This window comes from Nuphar pumila, chromosome 6, assembly GCF_984573655.1.
Source record: "Nuphar pumila chromosome 6, dmNupPumi1.hap1.1, whole genome shotgun sequence".
NCBI classification, from domain to species: domain Eukaryota; kingdom Viridiplantae; phylum Streptophyta; class Magnoliopsida; order Nymphaeales; family Nymphaeaceae; genus Nuphar; species Nuphar pumila.
The window spans coordinates 117,996,028-118,020,268 of record NC_143254.1 but is presented as its reverse complement, the minus strand read 5'-3'; the positions used below and the strand labels follow the sequence as shown (position 1 = coordinate 118,020,268).

General features: G+C 37.1%; 1 protein-coding gene across 1 annotated transcript; it reads left to right on the top strand.

Annotated features, from left to right (window-relative positions):
• Positions 1-3,767: 3,767 nt before the first annotated feature.
• On the top strand, positions 3,768-16,676 carry LOC149835886 (ATP binding microtubule motor family protein). Its single transcript, XM_090008821.1, has 14 exons — positions 3,768-4,155; positions 6,318-6,570; positions 6,784-6,873; positions 6,966-7,066; positions 7,167-7,280; positions 7,360-7,441; positions 7,517-7,584; positions 7,696-7,761; positions 7,876-8,000; positions 9,243-9,579; positions 13,221-13,325; positions 13,417-14,430; positions 14,973-15,280; positions 16,163-16,676. Exons 2-14 carry the CDS (start codon positions 6,363-6,365, stop codon positions 16,494-16,496), a joined length of 2,952 nt encoding a protein of 983 aa, XP_089864947.1. The 5' UTR covers positions 3,768-4,155; positions 6,318-6,362; the 3' UTR covers positions 16,497-16,676.
• Positions 16,677-24,241: the final 7,565 nt, after the last annotated feature.

Genomic DNA, 24,241 nt, shown 5'->3' with positions numbered 1-24,241 from the left:
GGTGAGACAGTGAGTCTCCAACTCATTATCTTATCTAATGGCATGTTTATATAACACTTCTTTCAATGAATTTATGTAATGCACTTTGGATTGCGCTGTTCCAACATAAAACTCAAACTTTTCAACCATACAATTTTAGTGCAAGTTGGGCCGTTGATTTTTGAAGCTCTTGAAAAACCTATTTACACATCGTAATCATGTGTTGCCAGCGAAATTCTATGCAGATCAGAGGGTTGATCAACAAATTAAACATTTAAAGAAATATTAAACACTAGTGTTTGATAAAATATGATCTTTTGTGTGTGTGTAGGTTCATTCATGATTGAATGCTATGTATAACAAAAATCACTATTTTAATACTTTGTTGAACCTTTCTTTTGTAATGATCAAACCTTGTGATATACAGTGTTTATTTGGTAGAAAATTGTTCTAGATGACATCATTGTGATGTATAAGTAGTCAAGTTGATTGAACATTCTATCTAACAGAAATAGCTATTCTTTTAGTACATTTTTTAAGTGATATACACTGTTTATTTTAGTATAAAACAGGATTAGAATAATAATTGTGTTGAATAAGTAAATTTTCTGAAAACTTAAAAAGCCAGCAACTCCATAATATCAAAATTTCACAATTTAGTATCCGAATTAGAATCTTTCGCAAACAATCATTGTGATCTATGTTACATAATATGGCGCAACGCAAAATGCAACTCGAATTTGACATAAGAGTTCAAACATTTTCTGGGAAACAGGACACGAGGACACGATCTTTTCTTTTAATTCAGTCAATTTAAAACTATTTTTTGATGTTTTAGTAAATAAAAATATATACTTCTATTTTAAATATCCTTAAAAATATTAAAAGAAATTCTATAAGTATCAAAGTTGTATCATCGTGTCATAACATGTCCGACTCGTGTCAACCATGATACACACTGTAAATGGTTTGTCACCATAACATGAAGCTTAATGAATACATTATGAGGTGGGATTCAATCAATAAAGCTTGCACCTATTATTTTCAATGAGATAAGATGGTTAAATCAACTTAATTAAATATTTATCCCCATATATATATTTTCTCATTGGAAACTCATAAGCTTGAGTTTCATTTGATCAATCTGATCACACAAATGCATTCAACATGGTTCATTTACCAGAAATTACACTTTGAACTGAGTGGATTTAATGCAAAACCCCCATTTTTTTTTAGCACATTGTTAACCACGAATTTTGAAGTTCTTAAAATAAACAGAAAATGTAAATCATACCCGTATGCCTCAATCCACGAGAGTCGCCAATATATAAAATGTGAAAATGGTGGTTTTTATTTTTACTAGAGAGTGCACTACAAACAAGTATAACCATTCACACACACATACATGATAGAAAAATTGGTAGGACCTAACTGTTTTTTGTTTTATTCAAACTTGCAAATGTATTTTTTTTATATCTTAGTGAAAAGCATGTATGATATTAGGTATTTCTTTTTAAATATTTAAACAACTTTTTGAAGATATCCTGAAAATCACTGGTTTATATGCTACCGAAACTTTGCAATAAGAATTTAAGCTTTTCATTTAATTAATTCAATTAAAACTATACTTTTTAATATATAAGTACTGATAAAAACATGCATAAATTAAGAATAATTTTTTTTTATACACAACTATGATCTTTGCGGGGGTGGTTGTGAGGGTGCTGAGATGAAGCCACCAGATCAAACCCCATTGGTGCACAGGTGTGTCCGTAGCTTTCAAAAGTGGGCCAGGTAAGGAGGTGGTCGCGGGGATATACTGGTTAGGACTAACCAATTCTTTGCATAAGATAAGATAATATGAATAATTAATTTTAAAGGTGTGGTTTGTCCTTAAACTGCTTTTGGCGTGGGGCTACAGTGTTCCTTTCTCAGCCTCTATCTCTTTAAAAAAATTAAAAGTTGAATGAGATAGCTGGATGGTTACGTTGCACTGTCTCAATCGAGGAGTCTTGGGTTAAAATTCCACAAAGGTTATCAATCCGATAGCCTTTGCTGTCTCTTTTTATAAAAAAGGAAAAAAAAATGAGTCTGAGTGATGCAGTCAGATGGTGTGGTTAGTAGGGATGAGAGTGGATCTGGGGATAATGGGGCCTCACCCCATTTGGACTTGGGATGGACGACATGAAATAGGGATTGAGGCAAGGTTAAAATCAAAACCCGTGCGAGGATGGAGGTGGGGATGGACTTACAATTTTTCCCGCCCCACCTTGGCTCTGTCTCCAATCTCCGCCTTGCCCCATTCTCGTCCGGTCCTTAATCATTCTTTAGGAATGACAGTGGATCGAGGGGAAACGAGGCCCCATCCTGCCTCGTCCCGTTTGGACTGACATGAAACGTCCACGGAGATTAAAATCAAAACCCATGCAAGGATGAAAGTGAGAATGGAGGGCAGGATTTTGAGGAGTGGGGGTGAAGACCTTGTCCCCCGCCTTCACCCCGGTCCACTGCCATTCCTAGTGGTTAACTAGGTTTTGGGTTCGAATTTCACATAGAGTTATCTAGGGATGCAAATGGGTCGGATTTAGGATGGAGGTTTTGCAATTTCTGGTCATTTCGTATCTGATTCGAATTTGAATCCCCATATATTTAGTAGTTTTCGATTCCGACCCGTTTGCATATCTATAGTTATCCCCTAGCTTGCCAATCAAAACAGAGCAAAAAAATTAAAAAGACAAATTTTAGAGGGAAAATAGATAGAAGCAAAAGAAAAAAAAAATCAACTTCCAGGAGGTTCTGCTGGGCGTGCATATAAAGACCCCAATGCAAAAGAACTAAAGATAGGGATGGCAGTGGATCGGGGGAAAGCGGGGCCCCACCCCGCCTCGCCCAGTTTGGACCGGGGATGAAGGGTATGAAACGGGGATGGAGGCGGGGACGAAGGTTAAAATCCATCCCCGTCCGGGGGTGGAGGCGGGGATGGACTGGCACGTTCCCCCGCTCCGCCCCGGCCCATCCCCGCCCCGGCCCCGGCCCATCCTCGTCCCGGCCCCGCCCCGCCCCATCCCCGTCCCGGCCCCGCCCCATCCCCGCCCCCAACCCTTTATATTTTTACTGTTTACTAACCCTAACTCCCTTCCCTAATTTCCTAACCCTGGAGCTGCCGAGCCGGGCCGTCGCCTCTTCCCCTTTCCCATCCGCATTATCATTGTAGTCGGGCCGTCGCCGACCACCGTTGGCCGTCGCAGGGGGAGGCATCCACCCTCATACTCAGCCTCCTCTGCAAGCTCGACGGGAGGGCGGAGCTCTAGCAAGACATACCCCTCTCCTACCTCTTTCTTACGAACAATCTTCAGTACATCATCGTTATGGTGCAGAGCTCCGATCTCTGACTCGTCCTCGGCGACGCTTGGGTGCGAATGCACACTAAGAAGCTTCGGCAGTACGTCGCTAACTACGAGCGCATGGCGTGGAGCGAGGTCGTGGCGGCCATGGCGGAGATGCCGGTGGTGATCGATGCCGAAAGCGCGAGGCGGGCTTTCAGGCGGTTCAACTCCGCCTTCGAGGAGGCATACCGGGCGTAGACTGCGTCGATCGTGGTGGAGGACATGAAACGGGGACGGGGACGGGGCGGGGGTGGAGGACATGAAACGGGGATGAAGGCGGGGGTGGAGGATAAAATCCATCCCCGCCGCGGAGGCGGGGCGGGGGTGGAGGATAAAATTTTGAGGCGGGGCGGGGGTGGAAACCTTGTCCCCCGCCCCGCCCCACTGCCATCCCTAACTAAAGAAGTGGTTGGGCGAACCCATGACGCCCTCCTTTCTCTCTTTTTCCTCCTCCTTGTCTCCTTTTTACCTGGCGCTCGAATTCGCGAAATTCGAATTGCTGTTCGAGGAAAGAAGAATTCAGATTTCAGAGAGAGAGAGAGCGGCGTTTGGATGGTAAAAAACCAGGATCTCGGGATTTGGACGCGCGAGGAGAAATGGGAAGATGTTAGGTGGAAATGCGGTCGAGATCTCGCGATTCGGCAGTCCGCTGAAGGAGAGACCGAGTGGAGCAACTGAGCGGGTCTCGGGTTTTCTTTGATCTTGGAGTTTTCTGGCGTTTGAGAGGGAAGTTGATGTTGGGTATCGCGGAGTTCGTCGAGTTTGATATGTGGTTCGTAGTCTCTTGGAGGTGAACCTTCGTCGGTTTCCTTCTTTTTTTCCCAACTGTTCCTTTAAGTTCTCGAGTGGAGACAAATTTCTGCGAAAATGTGTCAGTAAAAAAGCGGAATCAAAATGTTGATGTTCTTCTGTAATAGAAAATTGCAGAGATTTTCGAGGGTTTAGGCGCGGTTTCACGGAGTTATGGAGTTGGTGATGGAATTTCCTTTTGAATTTGTTAGATCTTTTAAGTTCGGAAACCAAATTTTCAGGCATTTTGGTCGTAACAACCTGTTTGAGTTTGAAGAGGAAGAACTTTTTTATCTTCTTTTCTTTTCTTTTACTTTTTTTTGAGCCAAGATTTGAAGTTCCTAAAGGGGGATTTTACTTCCTCTTTGAGGTAAACGTGTATTGTCTGAAACATTAGTTTTTATGCCATTTTGACGCTGAGATGCAAAATATTAGCAAGTCTTGGCAGAAAAAAAGGCGAGAAATTTGTTATTTTTTTGTCTTGAAATTTTATAGTCCAAAAAAAAGTTATAATGTAGATGAGTAATCTTTGTGAAAAAACCCGAACGGTGGTAGTTTGAGATTCAAGGCACATTTTCACTGAGTTTTGGAGTTTTTTCTATGAGGCGGAGAAACCATCCTCGGGATCGGAGACCTTGTCGCTCTGGCTAAGCCTTCCTTACGATCGTTTTTTCGACCCTGTAAACCAAACCCCTGACACACCCCTTGCCCCCCAGGGAGTTTTCTTGTTTCGTCTCGAGCAAGGGGCATAGTACTCTTGTACTGAGTTTTGGAGTTGGTGGTTGAAATCTGCGAAGATAGTGGCATTTTTAGTCTAATGCCGAAGCAAAAATCTAATGGTTTCTACTCTTTAATTACCCATTTATTTTGATTCTATTAACTGTTTTTTCGATTCCATGTTCATTAGTGCAGGCTCAAGTTGGCTATTGATTTTACCAGAGTGCGTATCAGGTCAGAGCAAGCACTGACTCTGATGCCCTTCGTTGCATGGATGAAAGGCATCCCAAATACCATGGAGGAACTATTTCTTCAGCTCTTCACTTTAAAAACCTTAGATGCCGTTCATCCAGGGCATCAACGGCTCTGAAAAAAATATAGGACCCATCTAGAAGGCGTAGAATCCATCCATGGTATTTGGGATGCCGTTCATCGCGTGGATGAATGGCGGTCAGTGTTTGCTCTGACCTGATACACATTCATTTTACGACATTCTAATAGTTGTAGGTGCTCTAATTTATGCCACCGAGGTGGTATCCCATGTGGTAAGCGGGTCCTGTGCCAAGCTGAAAGCCCAGGTTCGAATCCCTCTGCCACATGGGGCTTAAGAGTTATATCTGGTAGGGATCTGCCTAACCCCATGCCTTTAGAAAAAAAAAGGTGCTCTAATTTATCCTCTAAGCAATAATTTGTTTTTCCTTTTCTATTTTACTTTATCAATAATGGAAGTAATCATTATTATTACATTGTTACCATGAAATTTATTTATTCACGTATTTATTTTTAAATTTTTTGTGGAGGGGTGTGGGTGGTGTTTGTTTTGTCTGCGGAATTTCTCTGTTGAGAACAAAAGTTGGGATTTTAGCCTGCAAAAATGTTCATTTATGGCGGGGGGTGGGCTGCATGATTGGTTGGGAATGTGAGTTCTTTTAAAAGGCTGGTTGAAAAAGGAGGTCGGGTGGTTGTGCTGGCCAATACAAGGTCACCTCCCAGCCCCAGGCCCCGCTCTGACTTGGTCCTAAAGCAGAGACGCAAGTCACGCCAACCACCACTCCTTAGGAAGGAAAAAAGTTATCTTTGACCCTCTTGCAAGCTCGTTAAAGTATTCCTTTATCATAACGATTGATAGTTTTAACAAATCAATTTAATATTGTCTGGAACCGCTTCCCTCAAAAGAACACCACCACCTCACCAATACATAAATAGAACAGACTGAACAGTTGCATATAGAATGTTGTTTTGGTGGAATCGTTTCTCTGTCCCCGGTGCTGTTTTTTTTCTCTTTCCCCATCCATTGCCCATGATCCATTCTTTACATGTCATTCAGGTGATCCATGCTTTTGCTTTCTTGTGAGTTTATAAAATTTTCTCTCCTTTTTTTTTCTATGGTTGGCATTAGGCAACCGGTGGTTTTTTGGTGATCCCCTTGTTTCTACATTGTTGCAGTAAGGGTTGAATTGTCCTCCTCTGTGAGGGGTGTGAAGGGTGAAGATGGGGGAAATTGGTGCGGTTGATCTTCCGGAGAAGACCCCGGTTGCAGGGGAGGAGCGGATCCTGGTGTCTGTTAGGCTGAGGCCCTTGAATGAGAAGGAGATAGCGAGGAATGATACGTCGGATTGGGAATGCATCAATGACGCCACCATCATATTCAGGAACAACCTTCCTGAGCGTGCAATGTTCCCTACTGCCTATACATTCGGTGAGCGTGTTTCCCTTCTTCTAAATGCGTGCCTTTTCCATTTCTATTTTATCCTTGTGTTTGGCCAATCTGTGGAAAGTCTTCATTATAGCATCTTTGCATATCTACCCTGCTGGATCAGCGTCTATTTAATCTATCAAAGACCTCACCATTTTAATCCATTGTGTGTTTGGTTGGTGGTATGTCTGAATTGTTTTCTGTGTGGATGTGCAGACCGAGTGTTCAACTATGAGACGCCAACAAGACGAGTGTATGAGGAGGGAGCGAAGGAAGTCGCTCTTTCTGTTGTTAGTGGGATTAATTGTAAGCATGAACCGTTTCACTTTCACGCAACTTCAAGTTTCTCATCACATTGACGGATATTCAAAGCCTGATGTTTGGTAATACATTTGCAGCAACCGTATTTGCATATGGACAAACCAGCAGCGGTAAGACCTACACCATGCGTGGGATCACAGAGTATGCTGTAGCCGATATATATGACTACATGCTGAGGGTAACCATATCAATCTGAAAAAGTGAATAGATTCTTTCATTTGTCTGTCACTGGTCGATTCTTCCGTTCTAACGGCTGGTTTTGCTAATGTTGGCTGTAGCACAAGGAAAGGAAATTTGTTGTGAAGTTCTCGGCCATGGAAATCTACAATGAAGCTGTGAGAGATCTCCTCAGCACAGATAGTACTCCTCTGAGGCTTCTCGATGACCCTGAGGTGTGACCTGATGACCTTTTTTGCGCAGATATCTGGATGCCATTGCATTTCTTATGCTTATTTTATTTGCTGTTGGTAGAGAGGGACAGTCGTGGAGAGGCTTACGGAGGAGACACTAAAGGATTGGAACCATATGAAGCATCTCCTGTCTATATGTGAAGGTAGGATGATGTCTGGTGTTGTGCTAAGTTTGGGAGATTGTTTGTGTATTCATGAGGGTACATGACTTGTTGCAGCTCAAAGGCAGATTGGAGAGACTACCCTGAATGAGACAAGCTCTAGATCCCATCAAATTCTTAGGCTGGTGCGTGCTTTTATCCGTGGTTTTGGATTTTAGTTGCTTGGATAGCGTAATCTTGCAATCCTGCTGTATATCTATGTGCTTTTCTAATCTTCCTGTTCTTTATTTCTATAGACAATAGAAAGTTCTGCTCGTGAGTTTCTTGGCAGAGACAATTCTAGCAGCCTGGTTGCAAGTGTGGTACGCACCAATAGTTATGTTTAGTTTTGTTTGCTGTTTAGCGGGAAATTTCTCATGTGTATTTGAACGACTTTTAAAGCTTGAGTAAAGAATATAAACGGCATGTACATGCAGAACTTTGTTGATCTGGCGGGAAGCGAACGTGCATCTCAGTCTTTAGGAGCAGGTGTAAGGTTGAAAGAAGGGTGTCATATAAATCGCAGTTTGCTTACACTTGGAACTGTTATTCGCAAGCTAAGGTCATATTTTTTTCTGATCTCTTGTGTTGTGTTGCTCTTAAATGTGCCACTATTAAGATGTAAGAAAGCATCAGTATTTTAATTGTACTTTCAATAAGAAAGAGAAAATAAAATAGAAATCTATTTCGTAAGCATAAAACAAATAAGTGGATAATGACATCTACTACTTACAGTAGAAAACAATTGAATGATTTGTGAAATTCTATTAAGGTCCTAATCTGGTCAGTCTATTATTTCTTAACAAATTTCTATATAAATGGATTTGCTGTTATTTCAACAAGTGAAGCACCATTGGCTACATTTCCAGGTGTATAAGCTTCTTTCCTTATTGTAGGTTGTGACTATGAGTCATCTTATAGCAGGCTGTCACTTGCAAGCTGATGCTTAGATTACATACGAGTCACATGTTGGCATGCATTGAAGCTTTTATTTCAGGATGTAGCCTATACTATTTCCAAAAATCCTAAGTAACAATGTGAGCTAAGTTTCATCCTTGTTTCATTTATCTTTCTGTGATATCAGTAACTTTATCTTTTACTTGAAGCAGGTTGAGATGTAGTTCTGCATAAATTTTGTGATTCTTCCTGAATTATATTGCTGCTACATGCAACTGCCATAAGAGGTTATAACAGGAAGCATGAGCTGTGAGGGGTATTATTCAAGAAGTGTTTAGCTACTTTTGTGGAGAAAATTAAGCCATGGAAAGTTATTTAAATGAGATGAGAATCTTTGTGGTTGTAATCTTTAAGCTGATTTTGGGTGTATTACAGAGCAATTTATTCTCTTTCTTGTATTTTTGCTGTTATTTCTGATCGTGCATGATCAAACTTGTACATGACATGGTTTTTGCTGCTGTTCTTTCCTTGGAGTTGAAAGTGTTAAATATTTTTTTCTCTTGATTAACCCATCACAGAACTAGAATATGCCATCTATCTACAACACTTGCAATTTAATTCACTATTTTACTTCTGCAAATTGAAAATGTGATGGTCATATCATGTGCTTGGAGGTGTCCTAGAAAATGTTGAAATTATTGTGACTGGTCTTATGTACTTTCTGATATGATGATGATGGTTGCATTTCTGTTTTAGAATATACCATCACAGCTTCAGGAATAATGGATTTGTGTTGTGTACTCACTGAATATGCCTACTACTTTAATATGCTAATGTTATCAGTGGTAATTTCGATAATGTTTTTTTCTCCCATTTATCTCTACTTAATATGCTTCACATGAAACAGCAAGGGAAGAAATGGACACATCCCATATAGAGACTCAAAGCTCACACGCATACTACAATATTCATTGGGAGGCAATGCAAGAACTGCCATCATTTGCACGATGAGTCCTGCAAGAAGCCATATTGAGCAGTCAAGGAATACCCTTCTCTTTGCAAGTTGTGCTAAAGCAGTGGTTACAAATGCACAGGTTAATGTGGTAATGTCTGATAAGGCATTGGTAAAACATTTACAGAAAGAATTGACTAGGTTGGAAAGTGAATTGAGAACTCCAGGTGCACCTCCTGCTTCATGTCAGTCTGATGCATTGTTGAGGGAAAAAGATGACCAGATTCGAAAGGTTTACATATAACTTGCACTATTTTCTGGATATTAAATATGCATGTAACAAAAATTGCTTTAGATGCACTATATTAGTTCTCCATGAAGCATGAAATTCACGATGCACATGTTCTTGGATCTGCAAACATGCCCAATCAAGCATACTAATGCTTTCTGAATATGCACTTTATCACTCTGCATTTGTAATGTATACATTTTTTACCATATTAGGATAATGTATGCCACTTGACTTTGTATGTGTGTATGTATGTGTGCATCTGTGTGTGCTTGTATGTGGCCTTTTTTATCATTTTTTGTATTTATTTATGTTTCATCACCTTCATCATCTTGGTATGTTGAATATCTTTAAAAGATCACAAATTGTTCAGTCCCTTGAAACACGAGAAGCTATAAGAAATCACATGTTCTGCCGGCATGATTTATAATTCCAAGAGGTAGGATTATCTGATTATACTCCCCTGATGTAGTGAATGTTAAGTATGCCTTTTATTTTTTTGAGATAGTCATGATTGGGGTTGCCCTGAATCGGTTTTGAAGCTGAGATCCCTGAATTAAGGTAGTGCTTGTCTAACCAGTCCAGCTATCTTATTCAACCCAAAGACTGTAAAACTATTGGCCAACTATAGGACATCTTTTGGGGCATGTATCTCCACTTCTCAGAAATACATTGATGATAGTTGAAGGAATGCCAAAGTTTCCTAGAGATGATATGCAATTCTGTATGATTAATAGTTAGGTTAGGTCATGCCTATGTATAAGGTAAATGATGGAACTATGATACATGACTCTTTGTTGTATTAGTCACAGCAGATTATGGATGGACTGTGTTTGTACTTGGTGATTTTAACCTTCTTGGTATCTCCCATGGCCCACCAACAGGATTGAAGTCTAGTTGCTATTATATATTCCAGGTTTACATACACATAGAGGGAACGTGGTGGGTGAACCCCATAAAATTCTTGATTGATATTCAATTAGTTATACATGATCTAGATATCCATGATCAGATCTGGATAGTGATGATGAAAGTCACACAATGTCTCCTATTGCTTGATGGACCTCTTTTTTCAGAGAATTTCCCTTTTGATCCTTCTCCTCTGGCTCAGGTCTTTACAGTGGTCCACTTGTAATTGGCAAGTGACCAGTATTGTGAAAAGCGTTGAGGCGTAGCGAGGCGCTCCACCAAAAACTGAGGCAAGGCGTAAAGCGTAAGCCTCAATTTTTTTTTGAAAACTTTAAAAAAAATTATAAAAAAAATCATAAAAAAAATCTAAAAATACAAATAAATAAAGAAATGTTTTATTGATGAAGTAACAACCAATAAGAAATAGAAAATCTCAAATAAGTACTAAAAAAATCTGAGATTAACATATAAAAGTAACTAAGAAACTGATTACATAACTGGAAAACTAATTATATAATTGAAAAATATAGTGTCCTATAAAGCAACAACCAATAAGCAATAGAAAATCTCACATAACTGGAAAACTAATTATATAATTGAAAAATATAGTGTCCTATAAAGCAACAACCAATAAGCACTAGAAAATCTCATATGAGATTAACCTATAAAAGTTAAAATATATGAGATTAACATATAAGAAGTAAAGAAACTAACTAAAAACTAATTAAATGTAATTAGAAACTAATTAAATGTAATTAGAAACTAATAAAAAATAAAAAATATTGTCTTCTTCTTCTTCTTCATACAAGAAGTGAAGAAACTAACTAAAAAAATGTAATTAAAAATAAAAAATGCTGTCTTCTTCTTCTTCTAACTAAAAACTAATTAAATGTAATTAAAAATAATCTTCTTCTTCTTCTAACTAAAAACTAATTAAATGTAATTAAAAATCTTCTTCTTCTTCTTCTAACTAAAAACTAATTAAATGTAATTAAAAATCTTCTTCTTCTTCTTCTAACTAAAAACTAATTAAATGTAATTAAAAATCTTCTTCTTCTTCTTCTTCTAACTAAAAACTAATTAAATGTAATTAAAAATCTTCTTCTTCTTCTTCTTCTAACTAAAAATTAATTAAATGTAATTAAAATTCTTCTTTTTCTTCAAAAGGATATGCCATATATGGTAATGGAAAATGAGTTGAAAGTGAACCATAGCCGTGTTGACCCGGTGACTCAGCCCGGATTGCCCAATCACCGGGTCAAAACCAGGTTGAACTTGGCTTTAACAAAACTCACTCGAGTCATGGGCTGACTCGGCCGAGTCATGAAAGAGTTAGTTGAGTCCAGAGTTGCCAGTCGGGGAAGCGGGAAGCGAGGTACTTTCAAAATTTTAGGAAGCGGGAAGCGCGGAACTACTTAGAAGCGAACCAGTTTTTGTCTCAGAAGCGACCTAGGAAGCGAACCAGAAGCGAGGGAAAGCGAAAAAAGAGAAAAAAGGAAAAGTAAAAATGAAAACACAAAACAAATGAAAAAAGAAGGGGAAGTGAGCTTCCAATTTTTTTGGCGCTTCCTAGCACATTTCAAAAGCGCCACGTTTTGCACTTCCCCATGCCCTATGGCGCTTCCGGTAACCTTGGTCGAGTCATGGGCGAGTCATGCATATATATACATATATAATATATTTTATATATAATTATATATATTATATATATTATATATAAAATATGATTATATATATGTAAATATATTATAAAAAATATCATATAATGTATATTATATATAATATATTGGTAAAATACTATAAAATATAGATAATAATCATAATATATACATATATTTATATATTTTATATAAAATATAAAGTTAACATGACCCAGCCGAGTCACCGAGTTGACCCGGCCTGAGTCACGAGTCACTCAAGGATGAGCCGAGTGACGAGTCACCGGGTTTTAAAACCTTGAAGTGAACCAAACCAATTGAGCTAGGTTAATTTCTGAAAGCAACACATACACATAGATGTCAAGAATACTAAAATGTAACTCACTAAATTGGAAATCACAGAATTATTTCAAATGTGCCTAAAAAAAATTCTGTTATGGATTTAAATAAACCATAACAAGTGGAATCATTTGATAAAAAATAATTGTAGTAATCAATTGGAGTTGAATTCAGAATATCTAAGCTGTGCTATTACTGTGTGGAGGGAACTGGCTTATAGATGCTTGGAAACTGATGAACTTGATCTATGGGAAATGAATTTGATAAATAGACAATTTCGATCTTGGTCCTGGCCTTCAATCTTGTGCAAGCTTGAGAATCTGTAAGTTCAATAAATTTTATGTTTTGGACCTTTTGGTGTAGAAAGCTGTGAAATGTTGATGAATATTTGGGTGGAGATATAAGGTAACTTGTGTATATCTTCTACTTGCGTTTTTTTTAATTAATCCTTGGCCAATTACTATAACTGTCTCACTTATAGTCTTTGAACTCTGAAACATGCTTGTTCCAAATTGTAAATCTTCCTAGACTATTGGATAACACAAGCAGGCAAATGCTTGGGTTTGGTTGAATGCACAGAAATATGTAGCAAAATCAGATTAAACATGATAAGGGATTCATGCACGTACATAGATTTGGATGCATCCATAGACTGCTTTTATAAGGGTCTAACAGTCATTGGAGCATGGATATTTTTTGATATGATGCTAAAAGGTCATACCCGTTGTTTGTTTTTAGATGGAAAAAGAGATAAAAGAATTGATCCAACAAAGAGATCTTGCTCAGTCTCGGCTTGAGGATTTACTTCAAGTTATAAGCGATGATCAGCCTTCAAGACCATGGGTGCATTTCATTAACTTAAGTCTCATTGGTATTCCATCCTGTTGCTTGTACATGAAACCTTTTAGTTATGTTCTATTTTTTTTGTTTCCAGGAGGAATCATGTGGTGCTCCAACGCCTGATGCATTGAATTCGTGTGAAGATGCGTTTTCAGTTTCAGAGTCTTATGATGGATACCAAGGCCTTACTTTTGATTTGGGGGCACTGCATGCATCAAAGGATTTGGAAGTAGAAGTGGAGGGCACAACCCGTGTGGATCCAGTGAGTGGGGAAAATCATGCGGATTCACATATTTGCTCTCCTGAAAAGCAACAAGGCCCTATGTATTTTAATGAAGATTCTTCTTGTCTTTCAATGAGTCCAAAATCAACTGGATCAATCCCATGTCTAAATCAGGGTGTAATTGCCACATATTCTAGTGATTCTGAAATAGAGTGCAAAGACGTGAGATGCATCCAGGCAGATGAATCAAGCACTGATCAGAAGCTTGACTTCAAGTCCTTCTCCTTGGAAACAGAAGCAGTGGAACCTTTTGCGATATGTGATGATGAACACAAATCTGAAAATGAGCCAAGTGATATACAGTTAAAAGACATCAGTCATACAGATTCCTCTATTGCTCCATTAGATCAGAAACCTCAAAGTGAGAAGAAATTTGCAGAAAATCTATATAGTCCGTATCCTGATGAATCATCATATTGGCCATCAACTGAAGGATTTACCAGTTCTAAGAGCTTTATGTTAACAAGGAGCAGAAGTTGTAGAGCAGCATTTGCATCTGGCTCTCCATCGCCATTTTGGAAGGACTACCCGAATGATAACACACCACCTAGCAGATTTGAGAAATACTTTCCTGGAAGGCCTGAGGTTATTAGGAGGCCATCCACATTGAGTTTTTCTGCAGTAACAGAAACAGTGCCCAGAGATGGTTCTCAGATTTCTGATGAAAGCATTCTTGATGTTCAAAAAGCACAATATAAATTTAAAACTGCTGCTGAAGAGAACATAAGCAGCATCCGCAATTTCGTTGTGGAACTGAAGGATAGGATGGCTAAACTTCAGTGTCAGAAGCAGCTCAATGGTGAACAGGTGCAAGCTTCTGTTCTGGTAATTACTTGTTTCACTTAAACAGTCTTTGGTCATATATGAAATTTTCCGCTTTATCTTCTTTTTAGGTGTGGCTTTTCCTGTTGAAGGTTTTCCAACATCTTTCGTTATCAGGGATGTTATTCATAAAGTTCTTATTCTTCTTGTTTGATTTGAGACACACTAGGCTTATTTCCATGTTATGAAAAATAGTTGTATGACTGTAGGTTAGCATATGCGTCTGATTGTTTTCTTGGTTTTCTTTCATGGGCATTTGAGTCCCTCGGAACTCCTATGCAAAGATGAATCTGCATGTACCCACACCAAGTTTGAGGGATACAAATGCAAGGATCTGAAATCCCTAAAAAACATGTATCCGAGATCCTTTACAGTTTGAAATATGGGAACTTTGGAGTGGGGTGGGAGGGGAGGAGTGTTCCAGTTTTTTGAGGATCTTGAGATCCTGTGATCTAAAATTCTTCTTGGATTAGAGATCCAAGGGATTCAAATGCACCATAAATCAACCACTATTTAACCATGATCTTTTTTGGGTTGATGCACAGGATGATGAACCAAATGTTGATGAAGATGCAATGAATGAGAAGTTCATGGAAGAAGTTCTGGAGGCTGAAGTTTTAGATCCCATTGAACCGCCGTCTGATTGGTCTACTGAGTTTGAGAGGCAGCAGAGAGAGATAATTGAACTATGGCACACTTGCAATGTCTCCTTGATCCACAGAAGTTGTTTCTTCCTGCTTTTCAATGGTGACCCTGCGGACTCAATTTACATGGAAGTAGAGTTGAGGAGACTGTCCTTTCTTAAGATTAAATACTTTCAGGGAAATGATTACAGTTTTGCCATAACTTCAAGGTACTTGGTCGCTTTCATGTTGCTCCTATGTTTTTCCTTTTAGTGACTACCTTTTACACTTGACGATATGAGAAGGTGAAATAAAGAGTTGAAACTAGCATAATCTCCACAATCCACATATCCTGAGAAGGAGAATATCATATCCCCACATTAACATTGTCAATGTTCAGTATAGGTTGATTATTTTATAAGAGGGCATGAACCTGCAATCTGAGGATGTCTTTGCTGCAGCTAAGTGCATCATTTCGCCAATTAAAAAACCTAAAACATCAATGCAAGCAAAAAGAGATATGGTCATGCCCTTAACAAGCTCCTTGATAGCAGGGGCCTATTGTCCACTAAAGCACAAGTGAAAATTTCTATCTGCATATATGCCTTGACAAACAGGTGCATATGCTGTTGGTTGAAATATAAAAGGATATGGCATGGTAGTTAAGGTATTTAGTATAACTGTACTTGTAAAAGCATATTTGGACTTTGACCTCTGTAGTGAGAAATTTCTGGTGAGATCTGCTTTTTCCTTCTCTATGTTGTGTAAGAGCGCACTTTCTTGCCTTCAGAAATGTTTTAACTGTTGGGGAAATAGATGCATGTTTTTGTTCATTTTCTTTTGCTTTTCTGTTTTCAATTTATAAGTTGAACTTAAGTCTAATCCACCTTGGTTGGGTATACTTGCGATTCACCCGATTTGTTCAATATTAAAACACCGGGATCTAACATTGAACTTGTGCCTGTACCAAGTGGTTTGGGTTTTGATTGAGTCTGAGCTAAATGTTACACAAACATATGTGTGTGCACGCCCGTGCATCCCCATGAATGTGTAACGGTTTTCATGGTGAAACACCTGGATCTAACATGTTATTTTCATGGTGAAAATTACAGTCTCAGAGCTTTGAAACGTGAGAGAGATATGCTCAGCAAACTGATGCAGAGGAGATTATCGGCAAAAGATAGAGAAGATCTTTTCAAGAAGTGGGACATCAGATTGGATAGCAAGCAGCGACGACTGCAATTGGCACGGAAAATATGGACCAATGCCACAGATATAAACCATGTTCGAGAAAGTGCACTCCTTGTTGCTCAGCTTGACGGTTTTCAGGAACCAGGAATGGTTTTGAAGGAAATGTTTGAACTAAGTTTCACCCCTCAAAGAAGTTGCCACTCGTTGCGTCACTCTTCAAGTTGGAACCCCATCTACTCCATGATGAATTCTTGATTTAACAGAAATAGCACTGTATAGAAGTTCATTGTATGTGATTGGTGATTGAATGCTAGAAAGCTTGTAAAATCATTGACGACCAAGAATTAACTGTCAAAAAAATGTTTATGCTAATTTGTTTAATAAATTTGCAGGATCGGCTTTTGCTGGTCCTTTGCTTGTTGCTTGTCTTGTATTTCAGATACTGTTCTTGTATCTGAGACTATATATAGAGTTAGTGCCTACTATATATAGAGTTAGTGCGTAGGTGCATGACCACTTCCGAACATGACCAAAATGAACTTGCGTTGTCACTTAGCGTCATTGTTTTCGCAAAAAGACTTTAAGCGACAAAAGTAAAGTAACCGCTAAAAGTCTCAGCGGGGACTTTTAGTGGCGACAAAAGTCATCGCTAAAGGGGCCTTTTAACGCAAACTTGCGTTGAGTGTCCATCTGTGCAACTCAGGATATTAAAAACATATTCATGTGCCACAATTTATATCTATCTTCAATTTATCAACCGTTTTCTCATAGATTTATTTTACAGGAAAGTGTATGCTTTACAATAATCATGTTGATAAATTCACAATTTTTTTTAACTGATTGCATAATTAGACATATTTTCATCTCATGCCTAACATTATTCTTTGGCGGACTAACTCATCGCTTATAGGGTTCCGCCACCCTAAGTTCTACTATTGAGTTGTGCAACTATTATTGCAAGTTTTTACTCATATATTCAGCATAATATGAATGTCCACTCAAGCATTTAATGATCACTCATGTATTTAATATAATACAAATATTCACTTAAACATATAATACATATAACCTGTTATGTATTTAATATAATGCAAATGTCCACTCAAGCATTGCATTAACAAAGTATATTTACATCTCAAAATGTGTGATTTAAAAGGTCTTTATTTTAATATTTATTCTCCCTCTCCAAAGTAGGCTCATTATGAATGAGTATAAGGGTTGTCTTTTTAACGAGATTAATCATTTCATGTGCGTCAAAACAATAAGATATCAGAGTTCAGTGACCTAAGTGCCCGTTCAAGGTAACCACTTAATTTTATTCCATTCATATGCACCCAACCCATTCGGTATTGCTCTAGTGCTTTTAGCTCATTCGAGCAACTTACCTGTAAATGCGAATAACCACTCATTTATTATGTGTGTATGTGCTTTTCATAGCCTGTTGCGTGTTCGCACCTCATGGGTTCTCATCAAACCCTCACTCAATGTACATGCATGTCTTGATAAGTTACATTACAATATCAGTCATTCATATGTCATACACACAAATGGGCCCAATGGCACCATCAAGATTATTTGAACTCTCAAGCTCTTACATGAGCCATACCAATTCATACATGTATGTTATGGCATTTCAACATGCTAACACAGTTAGTAGGATGTCGTGACCCATCGCTCTCTATTGAGCGAAATTATTCATTGCATATATCAGTTATATGATGCATCATTTTAACAGAAAAACATAATTATCACATAATTCAAAATACATGTATTCCAAAATATGAAGCATCTAAACCTTGAGCATTCATAATTCCTACGCATTTGGAGTAATTCATAAATGTATTATAAAATGATCATCTACATACATAAAAGCTCGTATACAAGAGTAAAAACTCATAATACATCTTAAAAACTCATAATATATATTAAAAGCTCGTAATACATGTCAAAAGCTCGTAATATATGTTGAAAGCTCATAATACATGTTGAAAGCTCATAATACAGATTGAAAGCTCATAATACAGGTTAAAACCTCATAATACAAGTTGAAAGCCAATAATACACGTTAAAATTTTGAAATACCGGTTAAAAGCTCATAATACAAGTTAAAAGCTTGTAATATATATTAAAAGACCATAATACATGTTAAAATCTCATAACACAGGTTAAAATCCTGTAATATAGATTAAAATCCCATAATACAGGTTAAAAGTTTGTAATATCGATCAAAAGCTCAAAATACATATTGAAAACTTGTAATACAGGTTAAAAACTTGTATTATAGGTTGAAAGCCCATAATACAATTTGAAACCTCATAATACAGGTCAGAAGCTCATAATATGTGTAATGACCCCAACACATACCCTTGAAAAAATGCAGATTTTTTTTTAAAATCAATTGCAGAAATCTTTCCAGAAACCCGGGGCCTTTATAGTTCCATTTCCAGCTGAATAACTCGACACACCACAAGGGATCTTACACCCCATCTTTCAAACCAAACCCAAACTGAATCAACTTTATTAATTAAGAAATGATAAAATCATGAGACAATTAAATAAGAACATTAGAGTGCATAAAAGAAAATAAAAAGAGAAAGAACCCCGTTGTCCATAGAAGTATGCCAAACAGTCATGTGATCCCCTCGTAGCTCCTCTCATGAGCAAGTCACCTCACTTGGCACCTGAGGCTACGAGATATAGAAAAAATACGGGTGTCAGAACTAAATAAGATTCTGAGTACAAGTCTCTCTGATGAAACAAATACGCATAAAGAGTATAAATATGATGCATGTAATAATTTAAAGTGATACAACTAGAATAATTGCAGAATATGAAGTAAGTAGTAGGAATAATCCATCATGCAACAATATGCAATATATTTAATGAATCATGCAAGACAAGTAAAGATGCAAGCAAAATGCATGATCTAATGCATAATAGAAAAATGCATGAATAATTTATTATCTTTAATCAAGTTCTCTTTCATATGCATGTCCCTATTATAATGCACACACATTTAAATTTTTTTATTATTATTATCATTGTCAGCGGATACTCAAGACGGGTAAAAATTTCTAAGGTCAAGTATGGTTTCCAAGGTAATTTAGCACACAAGTTGTATTTTATTACTGAGTTCCAAACTTAGCCCTCGACCGATATAAAAAAACAACATCATTCATCGAAACATTAGAAAACAACATCTAATGTCAGGATACCAGGAAAAACAACATCCACAAGTGTCACTTCTTGGAATACCAAAACAACAACTGTGTCTACACACCACCATCAGGCAAAGTGGCAGAAACTCTCTAAAGCCATACCCTAGAGAGGAACCTCAATATCGGGTTCAGGGGCAACAATAACGCACACGGAGTTTTAGTATCCTCACAGTTCTTCAAAACTGCAACTTCAAGAGTCATGTACTCTCGATGAGACATCTTAGAAAGTACATTACATTGTTCTCTTTTTTATGTCATTTTTAGTAGTTATTTCATTAATTTGTAATTTAACATGCTAAATTAATATCACCAATTCGCATTTCTAAATGTAAGACTCATCACAGGACCACCCTCCCATGGAAAACACAAAACAGTGCAATATCGAAGATCAATATCAATGTGATTTTTATGATGCATGCAAAACAAGTAGGAGCATTCAAACTTAAGGCTCACCAGGTCTGCAATAATCTCTTTTGATCATCAATGCATCATATGCAAAAATTGAGACAATCATGCTACCACTGCAATGATGTCAACATGCTTTTAAAATGCATACTCATATATGTCGAATAACAACGTGCATGCATTAAACATCCATATGCATATGTTCACAACATTCATGTACATGTGCTCTCATGTGAACCTCTTCACAAACATGCATTCACTCATGAATCAATCTAATTTAAACAGATGAACATTCATGCATATGTGAAACACACAGTAGTTCATGTATACATGTGCATTTAAAACAAATTTCATGTTGCATAATCCTTAAGCAAGTCACATAAATTCAAGCATATGAACTTCCTCATTCATAGTATGTATCAAATCATTATACATGTAACCAACCAAGACCCGAGAATTTAGTGCACACAATGCACCATGTCAAACTATGCGCAAGCATGCATATTACTCATGGTCCAAACCACGACCTATCTTGAAACCTTATGAAAATATGCATGATCATGTATTCGCATAAAAAAAAATCCAGATTGCAAACTTTCCAATACCTTTCTTGTATACGTAATTCTGTATAAAAATTCAATACACGAATACTGAACAATCCTTTTTTTTTAAACATTACACATCTTTGTTTCAAAATATGTTTTTTTTTTGTTATATGAAAAGGCCAGTGCCCAGTTGGTTGGGCCTGACATGGGTGCCACACAGCCTTGCTAGGCACGTGCACCCTTTGTCATGCTACCAAGGTCTAGCAGTCAGCCGAGATTCACTCGGTTGGCTGTCAACCATCTCAAACCCCAAACAAGAACTGGTTGAAAAGTTTGATTGAAAAACTTTGTTTTTATAAAAAATTTGTTTTTGAAAGGAGTCTGTTGCCCAACAGGTATGACATAAGTTCTGACCTCGAGGCTCAGTCTGGCCCAAACTGGTCAGACTCCTGCCTAAACAAAACATAGCCCCTTTTTTTTCTTTTTATTGTTTCTGAATTTTTTTTTTACCAGGCACACTCCTAGTTGAGCACACTTGGTTGGGGTTGAGATGGCTCTGCACAGGCCGAACCTGTGCAGGTCTAGCAGGGTCCTCCTCTTGTCACTTAGAGGATGGTCAAGCCAGCACAAGCCTGACAATGAGTGTACAGGCCCTGCCAGACCTGCTCAACTGGCTGCCAACCATCTCCAATGCATCCCCTTTTAAAAGCCAGACTTCAAAAGAAGTCTTTTTTTTTTTTGCAAGATCCATGATCAGCACTTTGGTTTGTTCCTCAGACTATGAACACTATGAATCCCAAATCTGGTACTTCGTGATTCATTATCTTTTAATGACCAAATAGGCTCCAGGCTCCTAGTCTTATACATTTTTTTTTTGTTTCTAGAACAAAACTTTTAACACACACATGAAACCAACCAGCATTTCCTTGATATTGCAGACATGGCTAGTAAAGTTAATTTTTTTTTTGTAGAACATTTAATACTTTAATCTAGTGCATGCTTATGGAAAAGATGCTTTCAAGTCAATTACCATGTGAGGACTATTTTAAAAGTTTTTGCACACTAAACTGCCTTCAGTAGTTCAGAATTATAGTTGCAAGTCATTATATCAAACTTCAAAATATAATGACCACAACGAACACCTCAGTTTTAACAGAGAAATGTTTGTAAAAATAGAATCAATATTCAAGGACTTCAAAAATGATTCTGTTTTTTTTAATACTTTCTTCTACAATTTGCCTTATAATCAACCAACAACGACAATATATTTCAAACTGCAAAGTAAAATTCTTTGCGATTCAACTTTAGATGAAAATCTTTTCTAGATATAGTTTATGAATGTTTTATCAGCAAGATGACAAGCTTTCGACATTGAATGCAATCAATCTAACATAAACAAACACTATACGTGCTCTTTGGATCATGATAAAAATCCGTTTCAATAAAGAAAAAAACACTTGTACACAAATTTTTATGTGAGGAAAGATCAAAAGAATCTCATAGAATTCGACATCCACCAAAAGAAACATCTAAATAAGCATGTCTACTACCAATAAAAAATCTGTTTTAGCATATACAAAATTTTTATTGCATGAAAGAGTGAAATTAATTAAGAACACAATCATGGAGGAGGATCTAAGCATCATCCCCCATGTGCCTTTTGCAAAAACATAGATCTGAACACTCATCTATGGATTTCCATCAAATTATTGCATGAAAATCCAATCTATGTCAATTTCTCACTTGTTTTAAGAGAGAAAACACATACCTTGAATAAAAAAAATAAGGGTAAAGGTTAAAAAATGTGAGTGGAGGGCTGGAGCAGCTCTCCTCCTTCTCTCCTTCTTCCTCCTTCATCGCTTTTCTTGTTTTTTTCTTTCTTTCCTTCTCTCTTTCTCTTTCCTACCTTTTTTTGACTTTATATAGACAAGAGGGAGGGTGAGCCCCCCCCCCGTTCTCTAGCCCTCTTTAGATGGGCTGGAGAGGGAGAGTTTCCTCATAAGAGGACTCTCTCTCACCTTACTTTCCAAGAATTTCTAAAACTCTATTTTTTTTTTTTACTTTTTTCAAAGTTTTCAAAATTTTTAAAGTCCCTTCTTAAAACCTCTCAAGCCTTTTTAGGCATGAGTAAGGACTCTATTAAGAAGTCCTTCTCAACCCTAAAATATAAAATTTTGGAATTAAAAAAATTAATTAATTATTAAAATTTAATTAATTAAAAATGATCTAAAAGCTTCCAAAAATAGCCAAATTAACTTAGGAGACTTCTTAACCTTATTTTACTCTAAATTAAAGCTTTTAGATGAATTTAAAGCTCAAAAATCATTGGGCATGGATTTGAATATGGATCCGAATCCAAGATCCAAATCCATCTCCAAAAATCCAAATAGATTTTAGACTGGACCAAATCTCGATTAATATGAGTCTTGGATAGAGTCTAGATCCATATTAATTCAGACCAAACCCATTGGATCCAGTCCAATCCAAATCCGGATCCAAACCGACAAATTGCTCTTTTTTTTAGAAAAAACATGATTTTTGGGCCAACTGGAACTCAAATTCAACAAAGTAACATATCGTTGCGCTCGACATTTTGAGACACATCCAACGACATATTACATGAATATCAAATTCTGATTTTTTCCAAAAAATAACCCAAATGTCGCTTGAATTTAAAGGTTGAAAATAAGACCTAAAAATAACCTGAATGTCGCTTGAATTTTTCCTAAAAATAACCTGAATGTCTCATATTTCGATTGGCTCGTCTCGACCTAGCTGATAATACCTGAGCTAAGCTCAGACTCAGAAGCATTGGTTTAGGATCGAGATTCAAACAATTTTTTCTTCTATACTTAGCCAAATTTTTGAAAAACCTAAAAATGGCTAAGTATAAAAATATGTGATATTACAATATGTGTTGCATAATACACATAAACCAATGCTCATGAATAAACTTATTATTTTATGAGTAGCGAAAGAACATGAGCACACGTCTAATATATTTCTCCAAAAATGAATGATAGCATATTTTCTTGGGAAATACGAACATACGAGGTATTTTCTAATGAAATCCATATATATTGTAATGCCTTAAATATTTAACTCAAAAAAATTAGAATAATTCTTTTTTTATCACAGCAGAATAATTGATGAATCCCTCGATCAAATAATTGGGCGAGTTACAGGTGATAACACAACTTCTATATCATTAGGCAAAGTAAAACCTTGCCTTGAAATATTATAAGTCATATAAATTTATAATTAATACAATTAATAAAAATAGTCAGAGTTCCTTAGGACATCAATAGAAGATATGGCCTCATGGCGTCGCTCACAGCGACGACCGCAATTGCTCTGATATATTTATCTGCTACCTGAAAAGTAATAATTCAGATGAGATTAGACTACTCCCCGTCTGAGTAAAAAGCATAATATTAATATGAATGTGCTCAGTATCATGAGTATATGTATATGTGCAACACATTCGAATAATGATAATGAAATGATAAAATTCATGTAAGTTCTATGAGATTCATCTAATACAATCAACTCATGATTTGGTACATAAAGAAAAACATTAATGCTACGCATCACATAAATGAACTATAACTATATTATAACAAATGCAATATCAAACAATGTATGTACTTAAAGACATTTAAAAGTGAACTGACTTTATATTTCTCTTGTTAATTATGTTGTGGATATGCACAGACGTTTGACACCGTAGCGGACCAAGACCAAATGGGGGTCTGTTATGCTTTTTCAATTAATACCCCGTGTGACTGACCGTACGGATACCCAAATGGAATGATTTGCGACCGAGAGAGTA